Source organism: Salmo trutta, chromosome 8 (genome assembly GCF_901001165.1).
Source record: "Salmo trutta chromosome 8, fSalTru1.1, whole genome shotgun sequence".
In the NCBI taxonomy this organism is placed as follows: Eukaryota; Metazoa; Chordata; class Actinopteri; order Salmoniformes; family Salmonidae; genus Salmo; species Salmo trutta.
Genome location: NC_042964.1, coordinates 35203231 through 35218194, shown reverse-complemented (window position 1 = coordinate 35218194; position 14964 = coordinate 35203231). Strand labels below are relative to the sequence as shown.

General features: G+C 44.0%; 1 protein-coding gene and 1 pseudogene across 9 annotated transcripts in view; both read left to right on the top strand.

Moving 5' to 3' along the window:
* Nucleotides 1–14964, top strand: part of LOC115198767 (pleckstrin homology domain-containing family A member 5) — a 142125-nt gene that overhangs the window by 107940 nt on the left and 19221 nt on the right. For all 9 annotated transcript variants that reach the window (XR_003879291.1, XM_029761027.1, XM_029761030.1 and 6 more), the window contains 3 exons: nucleotides 1176–1276; nucleotides 2753–2868; nucleotides 4210–5283. Coding sequence is in view for 8 of the 9 variants with exons in the window: in XM_029761027.1 (XP_029616887.1) it covers nucleotides 1176–1276; nucleotides 2753–2868; nucleotides 4210–5283 (1291 nt within the window). In the remaining variant the exon portion in view is untranslated. The remainder of the gene's footprint in view (nucleotides 1–1175; nucleotides 1277–2752; nucleotides 2869–4209; nucleotides 5284–14964) is intronic.
* LOC115198769 (toll-like receptor 13) lies at nucleotides 10313–13250 on the top strand (annotated as a pseudogene).

The following is a 14964-nucleotide window of genomic DNA, read 5'->3' as shown; positions in this document are numbered from 1 at the left end:
GGTAGGTCATTGAGCTAATACAGTATGTACATATGGGTAGAGGTGCAACTTTTAGAAGGAGGAGGTGCTGTGTTCTCATTTCATCTTCTTGATCTCTCTCCCTCTCTCCTCTCCCCCTCGCCTCTCGGTTAATAATGCAGCAGCAGCAGCAGTAGAGAGAGCGGGGCAGAAGCGGGGATGGAGTGCTGCAGGGAATTCTGCTGTACTTGCCTGTTTAAAGTAAACCCCGAAGCTGAGTTTGGGCTCTGTTGGTTTTGCTGCAGTCGTGCTGCACTCTACAGATGGTGATTTACAACAGAGTGTAGGCATTATACAACCCAGCTGTACGGAACGCTCTGAGCAGCAGACAGATTGATTCCATCATTGTTTACTTGTCTGTCTTTGATACGGTAGTAACACTGTTGTATGCTATCACACTCAAGTTAGTGTGTTTGTTTACCAAGTTGCGCTGTTAGGATTAAATTTGACTGCGAAATTATAGATGTTTGGCAAAGCGGCCCGAGGAGAAACGGTTTTGTTGTTCTATCTGGTTTGGGTATTCTACTGTGTAACATGCTGGAAGCCCGGGATTTGGGGGTTCTTAGTGAAGAAAGAAAGTGAATATCCTGCAATGCTCAACCCCTCTCTGCCATGCTCTGATAAACTCCAGCTTAAATGGTCCTATCTGAGACGGTTAACACACCCAGACCGAAGATAAAGGTGCCTATGTAGTTCTGACACATTTTGTGTCCGATACATCCTGTGTCCTGTTAGCAGCTTACCTAGCCATCACACCCTGACCAAAGATAAAGGTGCCTACAAAGTTCTGACACATTTTGTGTCCGATACATCCTGTGTCCTGTTTGTTAGCAGCTTACCTAGCCATCACACCCTGACCAAAGATAAAGGTGCCTACAAAGTTCTGACACATTTTGTGTCCGATACATCCTGTGTCCTGTTTGTTAGCAGCTTACCTAGCCATCACACCCTGACCAAAGATAAAGGTGCCTGCAAAGTTCTGCCGCATTCTGTTTCCGGTACATCCTGTGCCCACTGTCCTGTTAGAATGCTGATAGTTCCCCTCCTCTGATCTCTCCCGACTTTCCTCCACCAGATGGACCATAATGCACTATTCCAAAGCCTGTATCGACATTATAAACCATATATGACAATTCTTCTCGTCCTCTTTCCTGTAGATGAGAAGGAGGAGGGCATCCTGGGTAGTATCCTGCTGCCCAGCTTCCACATCTCCATGCTGTCTGTCGACGACCACATCAGCAGGAAATACGCCTTCAAGGTCAGTACTGTACACACACACACAGACAAAGCCCCATAAAGTATGCCGCGCTTCTGCGCGTGGACCTCCTAGGTGGTTGCAATACGGAGCCTGAAAAATAACTTCGGAGAAATGGTTAGGGTTGTACTTGTTTCCGGAAATCCTGTTCCTGAAGGCAAATCTATAATCCGTACCTCCCTTGTCTGTCGGTCCGGATTGTATAATGTGTGAATATCTGTATAGATACTCACTTTATTTTGTGATAGACAGTGGTAGGCTACGCGGAAGCACGTCTTCCCGCTGTATACCACAGTAGAGATATTGCTTTTGTAGTGAGTTATTGTAGTGCTATGGATCAACAGCCAGACAATTGACAGACAATTCAGTATGGGGAGGAAGCTATGGTGAGCTTCAATTGGTCACTCGCGTCGCGATATCATGGAGGATTTGAATAGAGTTCAGCTTTAGTCCCGCCCTGTTCAGCTCCCTCGCCCATGCTCGCATCGCTCAACAGTCCCTCGCCCACTTCGCTTCTCTCTCTTTCCTTCCATTGAAAGGGAATGTCTTCTGATGTTTCACCGCACAAAGTGTAAACACACTGTAACACACACGCTTCTCTTCGCTTTTGGTCTTTCCTTTCAGAGAATCTCTGAAAATGCGTTTGTATACGGAGAGCTCTTTGTGCGTAGATCCATGATAAAGTCCATAGATTTTCTAGTCTCAGTATGCAAGAGGGTGATAGGAGCAAGATGGGCAGAGAGAGAAGATAAAGAAAAGTATATACTGAAAGACAGACACGGCTATATCCACCTTTTTGAGCATGTTAGCCTCACATACCGTTTCACACAAGTCACCACTGTAAACACTGATTCACTCCTACACATTGACACCGTCTAACACACATAACACAGTAACAAGCCCATCCATTCTCTACTCCCCCACATCCCCTACTATCTGTCCTCCTCTGCTGTGTGTTAGGGTGTGTCACAAATGGCACCGTATTCCCTATATAGTACACTACCCCTGGTCTAAAGTAGTGCACTATAAAGGGAATAGGGTGCCAATTGGGACACTGACTTAGTGCCAGTCTCTGCCTCTGCAGCAGGAAACAAGAGTAACACTCAGCTTGGAGTGTCTCCCTGTCGCTCATATTTATGGTCCTAAGCCTGCTTAGCAGGTAATTAAAGTTAGCTACACAGCCTTGGAGCGGTAGGGATGCACACACACATTCACGCTCAAACACACAGGCGTGTGTGCACAGACAGACCGACAGACCCATGCACGCGCACACCTCTTCCAAAGAAGGTGATGTAACACTCCCTGCAGTCTTGCCAAGGTCACCCACTTACCTTCCTCACACTCCTCTGTCTTAGGAACTCTCTCTCTCCCTCTCTCTCTCCCTCTCTCTCTCCCTCTCTCTCTCCCTCTCTCTCTCCCTCTCTCTCTCCCTCCCTCTCTCTCTCTCTCTCTCTCTCTCTCTCTCTCTCTCCCTGCTAGGCAACCCACTCCAACATGAGGACATACTACTTCTGCACAGACACAGCCAAAGACATGGAGTCCTGGATGAAAGTGATGACGGACGCAGCCCTGGTCCACACAGAGCCAATCAGAAGGTGGGTAAACCCAGATAGAACTGCCCACAAACCCAAATCCTTCCTATAGCAGCCAGCCAGCCTTGATTGCCTGACCTATGGCAATGAAAGCTACCAGCTGAACCGGGCAATCTTTTGTTTTGTAAGCAAACGGACGGCCGTGAGAGCCTGCGATATTTCTTGCAGATGTGAGAAATCGCATCAGTTTAGAAGACAATTACCAGATGTTGTGTTGAAGATGCATAGCTGGTAACAAGAAGCTAGAGCTTTAGGGCTATACAGCACAGCAATGGTATCCATCCTCACTGCCTCCAGGTAAACTTTCTTTTTTCTGTTGATGTGTCACATCAGAGGCAACTTCACACTCGATACAACAAAATACTTTTAGTGCTGTAGGTAATTGCAGTGTTTTAGCCATGAGCTGTTCTTGAAGGCTTTTCGACATGGGCATACAGTGCTTTATACTCTGGAGAGACTCAGATGGATAGTAACACCTACTCTTCACAGTCCTGTAAGTACAGCACACCAGCAGTCCTAGCTTCGTCATTGTGGCGTGATGCAGGACGTGTGTGGAGGTTTGTTTGTATGTCTGCACACTGCAAGTACTTCAGCACTGCTCTCATCTTAAAGGGATGCCGTGGGGCACAAACCCGCACTCAGGCCACCGCGTGCTTTAATTACACAGAACTACCGTGTCTGTAAACTCCACAGCCAAAGTCTGGCAATAGAAATTAGACATACTGCTGTTACTGTACCTTTACCTCACTGAGAAATACTAGGAAAACCCCAGGAAGAAATAAATAAAGTACTTGACCATTAGATTAGCAGTCCCAAGTGGCTGTCACAGTGACTTGTCCCTGAGTGCAGTAGGCGGTAAAAGACTGGCTAGCCTAGAATTGAGCTATTTCCCTCTGGATTACCAGACCTGTCAATGGCCTTTCTGTAACAGACTGAAAGGTTGCAGCAGTGGATGGCTGCTCAGTCAAAGTAGCCACGTCTCACTGTGCCCTCGGAGTGCTGTGGGCGGACAGTGATGTTTTCAAAACCTCTCACTTCTCTTCCACTTCTCCTCTCTGGTCCCCCGAGGAAGGCAGTCAGGCAGGTTGGAGGAGAGGTAGCAGTAGAGCCCAGCGCCTGACACCCACACAGCAAGAGTCCATTGTTGGAATGTGGAAATATGTTTTTCTATGAACCTGCCTGGTAATGGCTTATTGGTGTATATTTATTGTCATCTTTTTATCAGTCATCTGTCTTTTTTTTTTCTCTTACCATTTCCAATCCCCCTCTCGTTCTCTCCCTCTTTTTCTCTCGTCCATCACTCTCTCCCTCACTTCTCTCTCTCTCTCTTTCTCTCTCTCCCAGACTGGATAAGTTGAAGGTGGACCGCTGCTGTCCCCAGGAGGTGAACAACATCCTGAACCACAACCGGGTCCTGACCAGACCAGAGATCCAGAACAACGAGAGGAACCGTGAGCCGCGCCAGCCCTCCCTGACCCGCAGCATGGACCGCACGGACGGGGACAGGAAACACAACACCCTTCAGAGAGAGAGGGAGCGCTACACCCTGCAGAAAGACGGAGAGAGATACTCCCTTCAGAAAGACGGGGTGAGCTACACGCTGCAGAGAGATGGGGAGAGGTACCTGTTGCAGAAAGACGGAGAGAGGTACGCCCTGCAAAAAGACGGGGAGCGGTATTCATTGCAGAAAGATGGAGGCGAACGATATGCTGTGCAGAAAGATGTTCAAATGGAGAAATACGCACCTCAGAAAGACGGGGAGAAGTACTTGGTACAGAAAGATGGAGAGAGATATGCACTGCAAAAAGGAGAGAGATACACCCTCCAAAAAGATGGACAGAAATACAACCACCAGAAAGGGGTAGAGAGACAAACGTCTATGACTGAGAAAGATCGGTCCGATCGTTATGGGACCCTTGATGAAAGACAGAAGTATAAAACCCTACGGGAAGGGAGTAAGTGTGGTACCCTGCGGGATGGAGATAAGTATGGGACGCTCGATAAGTATGGTACTCTTAGGGAAGTGGATAAGTATGGAACCCTCCGTGAAGGGAACAAGTATGGATTCCAGAGGGATGGCAGTGCTGAGAGGCCTCTGACTAAAATCAACAGCATCAAGCTCCAACCAGCCCAGGCAGCAGCCATCGCAGCAGCAGTTACAGCCTCCCGCCAGGTACAGGTCTCCCAGCACATGGCCCCACCACAGGTCAACGGCTCTGGGGAGCGGGCTGGGGACCACAGCCCAGGGGAGGTGGTAGGCACCCTGGGGAGAGGAGCAGGAAAGGCCCAGGACCCGCCTCAGAACCAGAACCAGCAGGCCCCGGAGCCAGAGAAGAGTCTGACCAGAACCAACTCCATGAGGCAGCTGGAGAACTGGGTTAGGACCCAGAGGACACAAGAGGATGACGATACCAGGAGGTAAGGGGGTGTGTGTGTGTCTTTCTTTCTATCTGCGTGCGTGCGTGCGTGTTTTGAGGTGGTGTGTGTGTGGGTTGGTTGCATTTCTGTGTGTGTGTCTGTATCTTTATCGGTCTGCACGTACTCATGCCTCTCTGAAATCTGTTATTGTTCTCTCAGATAGTAAAAACCACAACCTGTGTATCTGCAGTGCACTCTGTCAGTGAATCAGCCAGCCATCTAGACGTTAGGTTGTCTCTAAGAGCACCGGGCAGCCAGAGACAGAGAAATAAAAAAACAACCACATCCTCTTCGCCCGTGGCTATATCTCCCAGACCTCTTTATCTTCACCATATCCCTCTCTCTCCTTCCTTCCTCCTTCTCCCTCCCTCCCTCCCTCCCTCCCTCCCTGTCTCCCTCCCTCCCTGTCTCCCTCCCTCCCTGTCTCTTTCACTGTCTTTGCTCAGTGTTCTATAGAATCCCTGGCCTGTGCTTGCCGGCGAGAGCTAAAAGCTTTTCATGTCACTGCTGAATGTCGCTGTCAGGGATCATACACTCCTTTTGCTGGGCTTGTTTGAGAACAGGAGCGAGGGAATGTTTTCTCCCTGTCTCTTCACACTCCTCCTCCCATTCCGTTAGATGAATTAGTTATGGACCTGTGTCCCTGTTACAAGTAGAGCACAGCTCAATGCTCCTACTGCATCATCATCATCAGTCCTCTATAACAGCCCAGGGAATAGGAGGGAAACTTCCTGATGATATGTTTTTGACTGCGTCTCAAATGGCACCCTATGTAGTGCCCTCCTTTTGACCAGGGCCAAAAGGGCTCTGGTCAAAAGTAGTGCTCTACATAGGGTGCCATTTGGGACGTATAAATACCGATTCCCTCTCTGGCCTCTGTGTTATCCCAACAATCAGGTGTTCTCACATTTCCAATTCCCTTTGACGGAGATAGTGTGTACATAGCCATAGCAGCGCAAAGCAAACGCTCAGGTCCCAAGCTTCTATTTCAACTGTGGGCAGCAGGGTGAGATATTAGAACTGTTGTACTGTGGAATATAGGTCAATGAAATCCATATGATTCCACCTAGTACAGGACTTTATTATTATGTATTTGAAGATGGCTGTCCAGTAAAGGTATTGGCTATAGCTCACTAGGCTCTACAGAAGACCGTATATGCCTGTGTTTGTAGAACATAAGCTATGGATGCAGAATTTATGCCCCTGTGCTTGTATGACATTGGCTATTGGCTTGTGTTTGAGGTTCTATCCTCTATACCACTGAGCTCACTCTGTCCCTCCTCTCTGGCTGTGAATTTACTGTATTAAGCCCATATTAGGAGCCCAGACATTCAGCCTGCAGCCTCTACTATAGCCTAGTCTCAGAGCCAGCAAGAATACAGATTAGAGCCAGCGCCCTACTTTCCCTTTTCCCTCTCTACCATCCATTAAACTGCATTTGTTTACGGCAATTAAGCCTCTGAAAAGAGGAAGGACTCAGAGGAACTGATGCTAAACAGCACAAACAATGGACTGGTTCAATTGAGCCCCCTGTTCTCTTAATGTCCCCTGTCCCCTTTAGCTTACTGTTGTAATGCCAAATGGACTCTTACCATGCAGTTGTAGTAGGCCTATATACGGTCAGACACACTGTCATCCTCAAGGGGATATGCTCTTATCGTATACAGGCTAGTTTCTGGACACGATTTTTAGACTTCATAAAGGCCGTTGGTGTCTTTGTGTCTGATACTTAGCCTTGTTAATAAGCTCAGAGTCACTCCACTGGCATGTATAGTGACTTGTTAGCTAGAAAGTACTGTACCTTCGGCGAATCAGTGACTCCTATTAACACAAGTAGCCAATCACTTCTTACTGTAATGAGGTCATGACCTATCCATGCCCCTCCTCTCCTGATAAAGACCTGAGTGTGTCTGTGATATGGTAATGATATGGTAATGGCCCAGCCATTAATTGTGTCTCCCAGGTGTATAAAGGAAAGGTAAAGCAAAAGCTGGGACTTATTAGCATAATGCTTTAATTAGATAAACACACAGGTAATTAGCAGCGGCAGGTAGCCTAGCGGTTAAGAGCATTGAGCCAGTAACCGAAAGGTCGCTGGTTCGTTTCCCTGAGCGGACTAAGTGAAAAATCAGTCGATGAGCCCTTGAGCAGAGCACTTAACCCTAATTGCTGCTGTAAGTCACTTTGGATAAGAGTGTCTGCTAAATGACTAAAATGTAAATGTAGATAATTTAATATTCTCAACTGGTGGGCAGAGCATGTTTTGCAAACCGATCCAAATGTAGCATGCCGGTCCAAAAATCTACTAAAATGTTAAGAATCTCCTTTTCCCCATTTTTTTTTTATGCTCATATTACATTATTTCTGCCTTCCGAAAATACCTAGTCTTTTGTGACAACAGTGTCGAACCACATGTGACAGTCATTGGTCTACAAGTAATTTTGCTTGCCAAACAACCCCCAGGGAAAATCAGTAGCCTTGTCAAACTGCGCACTGTGCCCAGCTTCGCCAGGTAGGAGGCCTGTTCCTGATCTTGCACATCTGTGCGCCACCTTCAGCTTGCAAATGCTAAATTGGCTTGTGTGATCTTTATTTCTTAGTTTGTTATTTATTCTCTGTTGAAAATAGTGTAAAAGTCAACCGGAAACACAACTCTCATCTGGCTGTACCTGCGTAACGGGGCTAACGATATATTTTATATTCACTATCGGCAATAGTTTTAAACAATCAGTGTATATGGTCATTTTTAGATATACAGGGTAAATCACTTTTGTGAGGCCTACTTCATGGCTGTACAGAGAGATGAAGAGAAAATCACTCTAAGAACTGATGGTAGTGAAATCCCAAATTGTGCTACAAATTCATTGGCTATTTCATAGCTAATTTGTAAGTGCTAAATATTGATGCATTACTAACTCAAACAAATCTGCTAAAATGATAAGTTAATTAGAGGGTGATGGTGATTTCAGAACCCCTAGTTGGGGGACAAAAAATATCGGCCCCTAATCTGATAGTGGTAGTGGAGTGGTAGATGCATAGTCTCCGTTATGGTTTAGCTCAGGGGCCTACATAGTACAAACGCACACACACACACTGTCTTGTATAATGAATCTTGTGGGGACACACAATTCAGTCCCATTCCACTAACCCTAACCTTAACCCGAAAACCCTAACCCTAACCATAGCTCCTAACCTTAACCCTAAAACTCCCTCGAAATAGCATTTGACCTTGTGGGGACTAACAAAATGTCCCCAGTTGGTCCAATTGTTTGTTTATTTGCTACACACACACACACACACACACACACACACACACACACACACACACACACACACACACACACACACACACACACACGTGTCAGCTCAGACAGATCCAACTCAGAGGCCCAGCTCATGAGCTCCATCAGCAGCAGATTTTAATTTAGGTGTATGCCTTTCCAAATCATGTCCAATCAAATGAATTTACCACCGGTGGACTCCAATCAATTTGTAGAAACATCTCAAGGATGATCAATGTAAACAGGATGCACCTGAGCTCAATGTTCAGTGTCATAGCAAATAGTCTGAAAACTTACGTAAATAAGGTATTTCTGTTTAAAATGTTTAATACATTTGATTCAATTTCTAAAAAAGTTATTTAGCTTTTTCATTATGGAGTATTGTGTGTAGATTGCTGAGGATTTGTGTTTATTTAATCCATTTTAGAATCAGGCTGTAACATAACAAAATGTGGAAAAAGTCAAGGTGTCTGAATACTTTCCGAAGGCACTGTAGGTATCGAATTGCCTTGAAAGGGAAAGATGCACATCCCTATTGATTGGTCAACTCCCCCAGCCCTCTTGCAAACATTAACATAATTTGTATCCTTTTGGGTTGCTGCAGTTAAGTGTTTTGGCACTTTGCCCACTGAGAGGGCAGTAAGAGAACTCAATCAGTCACCAAAGATATTGGATAAAAGGCAGGAATTCAGTTGGTGAGGGATTAATATTGCACCATTCCTGTTAGACAGTAAAAAATATGTAAATAAATAGTTAAAATGTAAAAAGGCTATAAAGCAAGAATTCTTACATTTGCTCAACCAGGCGGTTGATATGTCAGTAAAAAGAACCGTGTATACATTTTTTTTAATTCAAAATACTTGGTGAGAAATATGATTGAATTGTTGACTCATTATATTAGGAAACATACATTGGTGTTAAACCAAGTTTCATGACCCACAGGGACAATATTCAGACTTATGGTCGCCTATAAAATAATGCCTATAATAGTAATTGAAAACTTCACTTTTCCATTTATCTCAAAATGTAGTCTGAATATGTGGAAAACATGGTGGAAGAACCTGGATCATTTGAAATTTAAGAAAACCATTTTGAGGGACTTTGCACACTATAAACCACATGAAAACGCATTCATTTCCATGTAATTGAATATTCATGTTTGGACATACGAAATTAGCGTAACATCAGTCCTCATTTAACAATGCTTACCTACCTATAAAAGCTATCGAAGCAGACCTAAAGTAATTTTTGTAATAATGTTGAGATTATTAAAAATGCTGTTCAAATTACCATTTTATTATGGCATTGCTAGTAATAACGCTCTTTTGACTTCTCAACCGTCTGGTAGAGCTATGTAATTTCCAGAATAAACATCACGTTGTAAAAAAAACAACTATTGGGAGTTATACGAATTTAAGGTGATCATTTTTTCAATATGTTTTTCAAGAAGATAATTAAAGGGATTAAGATTAGCAATAATGACTGTATAAAATAAATAATTCAAGTACTATGCTCACAAAATTGCTCACAAAATTGGGAAATAATATTTTATTCTAATACAGTTTACTCAGGGAAAGAGATTTTGTTTAACAAGTTTCTTAAAGGTAAGGGTCAAAATTATTGACTACCCTAAAGATTCTTGGAAATAAAATTGTCAAGTTTAGTATTTAGTCCCATATTTCTAGCACTGATATTTTAGGTATCTTCTGAAATCTATCATGTTCAAACATATCCTTCATGTCAGTTGTCTTTTCTGAAAGATTGTCTCTCACCTTACGTGTCTATGACAAGTGTTTCTGGGTTACTTGAACTATCCACCAAGAGAACCTGTAATAAAGCTGAATCTTGTATTCGGTGACATTCTGAGTCAGTTGACTCATTTGTACATTAGTTCAGGTATGAGGCCAATGCAGTTGATTATTGTCAGTAACATCACATAACCTGAGTCTCCAACTCAACGGCCAGACAGTGTCATTTGAAGACTGTGACAGACCTTTCTTTCAGTCTGTAGCCCATCTTGATGCTGAAGAATTCCTTTGTGGATCTGAATTCATGGGAAAGTACTTCGGGTCTGTGGAGACATTTGTGTACAGATCAAAGCTTTCAGCTAAAAGTGTGGATTTAACATCAATGAATCAGCTGATTCACCTAAGGAAACTGACTCTAATACAGGTGGATCTTTGAATACAGGGTTCTGCCAACATCATTTTCCACAACCTCTCCAAACTGGAGGTTCTGAAACTTTCAAACTGCAGGATTGACTCTTTGGAGGGTAGTTTAACTAAAAACTTTAACCTCCCTGGGCAAACGTCCCACCCTAGTCAACAGCCAGTGGAATCGCGTGGCGCGAAATACAAATACCTCATAAATGCTGTAACTTCAATTTCTCAAACATATGACTATTTTACACCATTTTAAAGACAAGACTCTCGTTAATCTAACCACACTGTCCGATTTCAAAAAGGCTTTACAGCGGAAGCAAAACATTAGATTATGTCAGGAGAGTACCCTGCCAAAAATAATCACACAGCCATTTTCAAAGCAAGCATATATGTAACAAAAACCAAAACCACAGCTAAATGCAGCACTAACCTTTGATGATCTTCATCAGATGACACTCCTAGGACATTATGTTATAAAATACATGCATGTTTTGTTCAATCAAGTTCATATTTATATCAAAAAACAGCTTTTTACATTAGCATGTGATGTTCAGAACTAGCATACCCACCGCAAACTTCCGGTGAATTTACTTAATTACTCACGATTAACGTTCACAAAATACATAATTATTTTAAGAATTATAGATACAGAACTCCTTTATGCAATCGCGGTGTCAGATTTTAAAATAGCTTTTCGGCGAAAGCACATTTTGCAATATTCTGAGTAGATAGCCCGGCCATCACGGCTAGCTAATTTGACACCCACCAAATTTGGCCGTCACCAAACTCAGATTTACTATAAGAAAAATTGTATTACCTTTGCTGTTCTTCGTCAGAATGCACTCCCAGGTTTCTACTTCAACAACAAATGTTGTTTTGGTTCGAAATAATCCATAGTTATGTCCAAATACCTCCGTTTTGTTCGTGCGTTCAGGTCAGTATCCAAAGGGTGAGTGCATTTCGTGACAAAAAATGTCTAAATATTCCATTACCGTACTTCGAAGCATGTCAAACGCTGTTTAAAATCAATTTTTATGCGATTTTTCTCGTAAAATAGCGATAATATTCCAACCGGGCAACGTTGTATTCATTCAAAGAGAGAAAGAAAAACATGGAGAATTCACATGAACGTGCATCTCCAGTGTCACTGTTCTCAGCCTGACCTCTCACAAAAACTCCTGCTGTTTTTCGCCCAGAGACTGGAGAGACGTCATTCCACTTTCTGGCGCCTTCTGAGAGCCAATGGAAGCCTTAGAAAATGTCACGTTACAGCAGAGATGCTGTATTTTCGATAGAGATGCCGCAGAAGGAGAACAAATTGTCAGACAGGGCACTTCCTGTATGGAATCTTCTCAGGTTTTGTCCTGCCATATGAGTTCTGTTATACTCACAGACACCATTCAAACAGTTTTAGAAACTTCAGAGTGTTTTCTATCCAAATCTACTAATTATATGCATATTTTCGTTTCTGGACAAGAGTAGTAACCAGTTTAAATCGGGTACGTTTTTTTATCCGGCCATGCAAATACTGCCCCCTACCCCCAACAGGTTAAATCCATGAAAACATTATATTTGCGTATCAAGAACATTTATCATGTTATCTACAGCTTTACTGAACCTCTCTCTGACCTAAAGTATTTGATACTTGACACATTACAGATTTTTTGCAGTTGTGACAATGCTTAGCTCATTGCAAGGGCAAAGGGTTACAGGCCGGTTGAAGTGATCATGCTTAATCATGAATTTATGTATAATTTAGAGGACTTGAAATGCTTGTCGGACAATGGACTAGACACACATAACTTTGTCAAGTACAAAGAAGCCAACTGCACAACAGAGGTGGGCTTTGTGCTCTTTGCTGCGACTGGCCTGGGAGTCCTGTTCTTCATGCTGGTGGTGTTGGTCCATAACCTGGACAGTCCTTACCTCCTCCCCCTCTACCACATCACCCTTGGCTGGCTGTCGGAGGCGATGCGATCAAACACCAGGGGGCGCTACCACTACGATGCATTTGTCTCTTTCCATCGGGAAGGATGTGCACTGGGTGGTGGAGGAGCTGCTACCCAACCTGGAGCAGAGGGGTCCCCCTTTCCTGCACCTCTGTCTGCACAGCAGGGACTTCCAGCTGGGGAAGGACATTGTGGAGAACATCACAGACAGCCTCTACCGGAGCCGCCACCACCCTCTGCCTGGTCAGTCACCACTATCTGCACTGTAACTGGTGTTCCCTGGGGATTAAGCTGGCCACCTCCAGGCTGCAGTTGGAGCAAAGGGACATCTTCATCCTGGTCTTCCTGGAGAAGATCCCCCCTCGCCGGCTGGCTGTCTCCCCACCACAGGCTGTCTCGCCTGGTCAAGACTAGGACCTATCTGGACCCCCATCAGCACCAGGAATTCTGGGACAGACTGTGGGCTAAACTGAAACCTCTGACTGAAGCCCGAGATCAGAGGGTTATGTAGGACCTTGTGTTAAGGCTGAGACAAATAATGTTGGCAGATTTGAGATATTGCATTTACAGTTAAAAGTCCTCTGTACAAGGGCCTCCTGAGTGGCGCTGGGGTCTAAGGCACTGCATCGATCCCAGGCTGTGTCACAGCTGACCGTGACCCATGAGGCGGCGCACAATTGGCCCAGCGTCATCCGGGTTAGGGGAGGGTTTGGCCGGCCGGGATTTCCTTGTCCCATCGCGCTCTAGCGACTCCTTGCGGCGGGCAGGACACTTGCAAGCTGACGGTGGTCGCCAGCTGGACGGTGTTTCCTCTGACACATTGGTGCGGCTGGCTTCCAGGTTAAGTGAGCAGTGTGTCAAGAAGCAGTGCAGCTTGGCAGGGTCGTGTTTCGGAGGATGCATGGCTCTTGACCTTCTCCTCTCCCGAGTCCATAGGGGAGTTGCAGCGATGGGACAAGAATGTAACTACCAATTGGGCAGAAAAGGGGTTAAAAGTACAAAGTCCTCTGTACAAAACGTCTACCGTTATTTGAGGTTTGTTTAGACAATTCTGATTATAAGTCCCTTTTAATGCTCTGGAGTGTAATATTTCAGCTTCATCTGAAATGACTTAGAAATAAGCCAATTTTTTACTTCTCCAATTGTTATCAGATCCTATTTCATTTTTTTCAACACCTTATCATTAACACATATCTTTGTTTGTATCTTTGTTGCTTAGAGGAACTGAAAGGGGCTGCATCAGTGGTTTGGTACTATTTTTGTTGTATATCAGGGTAAAACCAATGTGACCATCTGCTGTATAATGCTTTGAATGACATTACATGAATGACCATGAACCAGTTATTTTAATTTCAACATAGATCAGAGGTTTGTACATACATTAAGTTGCTAGTTGTTTAATAAATGTTTTTTTTTTTTGCTTGAGTGTTGCCTGTATATTGTTTATTACATATGTAATTTAGCAATTTGTTAACTTATGGGTGTGGAGAGGTGTCCCCCTTTCTGCCCAAATAAGTAATTTCTGCTCAATATTTGTGAGTTGGAGGGAACCTAATTTTATTGTATCATTTGATTATTGTTTATGCTCTTGATAAAGGCATCCAGCCGAAACGTTGGAAACTGGCTTTTGTTTCTATTTAAAGGTCCAATTCTGCTATTTTATCTCAATATTAAATCATTTCTTGTCAACATTTAAGTTCCTTACTATGATTGCTTTCAATTAAAATGGTCAAAAAGAGACCAAAAATAGCATTTTGGCAAATAGCAATTTCTCAAGCAAGAATTTCTGATGTTGCCAGGCAGACAAAACTTCATCCCACCAAAACAGGCTGAAATTTCAGGCAATCTTTTCAAACAGCTCTTACTCTAAAAGGGCATTATCATAATTTTCACAAATTCACAGTATTATTCCAACCTCATTGTGTGTAAATATATATATAACAGAGATTTAAAGATATTCTAGAACACCTCAATATTCCAGATTCTTATCTCTGGCACATGCAGCACAGAACTGTCCTCTCATCAGACCAGTTTTCAGCAGCTTGCCTAGACCAGCAATGCACTGACTATGGTAGGCCATAGAGTAGGCCTGACATGGCTGTTTAGCCTCCATTTTTATGGTGTCTGATGGAGAGTAGAGCCTTATCAGTACAAGCCACAGAGAAGCATCATCCCTCAAGCTGAAGGTCAGGTCTTCCCCGGGAGTAACCTTGCCTAACACCTGAAGAATTATGCTAGCTCCTTAAGGCTTGAGCTCTGTGGGCAAACACAAGTAGGTGGGTGGTAGGC